The sequence below is a fragment of the Hyperoodon ampullatus genome (assembly GCF_949752795.1).
Source record: "Hyperoodon ampullatus genome assembly, chromosome: 17".
In the NCBI taxonomy this organism is placed as follows: domain Eukaryota; kingdom Metazoa; phylum Chordata; class Mammalia; order Artiodactyla; family Ziphiidae; genus Hyperoodon; species Hyperoodon ampullatus.
Window position 1 is genome coordinate 47,563,331 of NC_136930.1, and position 2,502 is coordinate 47,565,832.

Genomic DNA, 2,502 nt, shown 5'->3' on the forward strand with positions numbered 1-2,502 from the left:
CTTGGAACCTTGAGAGCAATGAAATGGTCTCCTGAGAGCCTGGGCAGAGGAGAGGACTTAACTGGCCCCAAGACATACAGCTGGCATTTGTGATCAGCTGGATCTCGCAGAGGATTTTGCCAGTGGCCTAACCTTCCTGCCAAATAGCTGGAAGGGCGGGGTGGAGGCTAGGGGAGGGGGCGGCATAACTGGAAGCACAAAGTTTATGGAGTGACTGAGATTTCTTTGTGCCCCGCTGGATAGGCGAGGCGTGAGAGAGGAGAGTTGGGGTCCATCAGAGGGGCTGTTGAAAAGAAGTTGCCGGGAAGAGGAGGAGGGGTGCTCTGGCAAAAGCCCAGAGCTGACGCGGTGACAACTGCAGAAGGTGGCCCCCCTCCAAGCCCGCCCCACGCCTCCCTCTGTCCCTCCAACCCCCCGCCGCGCTCCCCTGAACCCCACGCGACCAGGCCAGGGCCCTAGTTTGCATCCGGACTGGCCTTGGTTGCAGCCAATCCTCCTTTCGCTGATGGAATAGTCCCCCCTCCCCACAGCCCCGGCGCGCCCCTCCCTCCCGCGCCTCGCCACCTCCCGCGGCAGAGCGAGAGCTGCGCGGCCCGGAGCGGCGGCGGCGGCGCTGGCGCTCGAGTATCTGCCCCACGAGCCGCGGAGAGGGGAGAGCGAGCGCGCTCCTCCTCCCGCGCCTTCCGCCCCCTCTCCTCCCCTCTCCCCTCTGCTCGCTCTCCCTTCCCTCCCTCCTTCTCTTCCTTCTTTTCGTGGCCCCCTTTCCCTTTTCTCTCTCCCTGTCCATTCGTTCGAAAATTCCCATTCCCCCCATCGCTCTCCCACTCCCCCCCCCACTGTCACACTCTCTTTGCCCCCCTCTCTCTCCTCATTTGCCTGCTCATCTCCAAACGTGGATCCGCGGCTCCCGGAGGAGCCCAGCGCCCGGATCCCGCGCGTCCGGAGCACCTGGAATCCGGCCGGCGGCGGCCCGAGCCTGGCCAGAGGCAGCGGCGGCGGCGGCGGCGGCGGCGGCGGGAGCCGAGGGAGCGGCAGCCCCGACCGCGGGCACCGCGGGAGCCCCAGTGGCAGCGGCCGCCGCCGAAATGTCCCGGCGAAAGCAGAGCAAACCCCGGCAGATCAAACGTAAGTTTGCACGGGGCGCCGAGAGTTGGTGGGATTATTTCTGAGGAGGGGGGCGCGCGGGGCGGGAAAAGGGAGGGAGACTCGGGGAAATAAGCTCCCGCTGCCCGGGATTTGTCAAACTTTGCCTGAGCAGCTGGAGGGACAACTAGTCGGGCACAGACACACGGACAGCCCGAGCGCCAGGCAAGACAGCGGCTGCGACGAGCAGCCCACTCCTGCTCGGCTCATCCTTCGCGCTCCGGGGTCCTTTTTAACCCGACCCCCGCGCGCAGTTAGCGCTGCTGTCTCGTGGAGCCTGCTTGGGCAGCCCCACTCATTTAGGAGATGTGTTACTAGCGCGGCTGTTGTCATTGTTGTTGCGTTTGACGGGCTGCTATTCTTGGGGACCACTTTTTAGCAACCGGGGGTGAGAACTTAGTTCTCTGAACAGCTGGTCGAGACCTCGGGGCGAGGGGGACAACGTCCCCAGGCGGTGGAAAATCAGTGTCTGGGTCGCGATCCCAAAGCCGAAGCGAAACAAAAAGTAGGTGTAAAAGTTCGCGCCTCTGCAGCAGGCAGCCGTGCGCCTCCGCCCTGCGGGCGCGGGACTGGCGGCGGGCGGGTCTGGCCGGGGGCTCCGGGCCCGTCCAGTTCGCGTCGCCGGGGAGGTCTGCGGAGCGGGCGTGCGGTTTACCTCGGGCTCTGCAGGCGCCGGGAGTCCTCGCTGGGAGGGGCCGCCGGTCGCTTCCCAGCGCGGAAGGCGGGAGTTCAAGGCAGCCTGGGCGCCGCAGAGAGCGTGACCTGAAGCCCCCGAGCCCCCGGGGGCCTGGGTGGTACTGAAAGGACACAGCGGGGCGAGAGGCACCTGCCCGAAACGCACACACCCGCAGAGCTCAACTCGGCCAACTTTTCACGTCTTGGGGAAAATCCTTCCCATGGTGTTTTGTCGCCCTGCGACATGTCTTCAACGCTTTGGCCGAAAAGGAGAAACAGCCTTATTTTTTCTTTTTACCAGCCATGTGGTGTGTCCATTTCTTCGTGTTGTTTGAAGTCTGGCAACTAGTGTAAAACTGATTATCGTGTAATTTTAGGAAAAAGCTTTAATGACACTCCTTCCCCCTTGATTATTAACCCTACTCACCTCCTCTTGTTGAAAATTTCATTTAATGTAGTTTTAAAATAAATCATATAAATCAACGTAGCCAGTATGAAATGGGGTCCAGGATATAAGCAGTTTGCTACATAAGTATTTAGAGCCTTGCCTCTCAGACCTGACTCAATAGCTTTTATTTCGTGGATTTCGTCTGTTATGCCTAAGTTCCTATTTTCTGCAACTTGGGTTAAAGCAAGGGCTGGACTTAACTTTTGGCTCAAAGCAGTTTTAATTGAGTAGAGATA

The 2,502-nt window shown here is 60.6% G+C and overlaps 1 protein-coding gene across 2 annotated transcripts in view; it reads left to right on the forward strand.

Annotated features, from left to right (window-relative positions):
• Positions 1-1,085: 1,085 nt before the first annotated feature.
• Positions 1,086-2,502, forward strand: part of ZFPM2 (zinc finger protein, FOG family member 2) — a gene marked incomplete at its 5' end in the record, with an annotated part of 480,289 nt that continues 478,872 nt past the window's right edge. For both annotated transcript variants that reach the window (XM_079722314.1, XM_079722315.1), the window contains one exon: positions 1,086-1,125. In XM_079722314.1, the coding sequence (XP_079578440.1) occupies positions 1,086-1,125 (40 nt within the window). The remainder of the gene's footprint in view (positions 1,126-2,502) is intronic.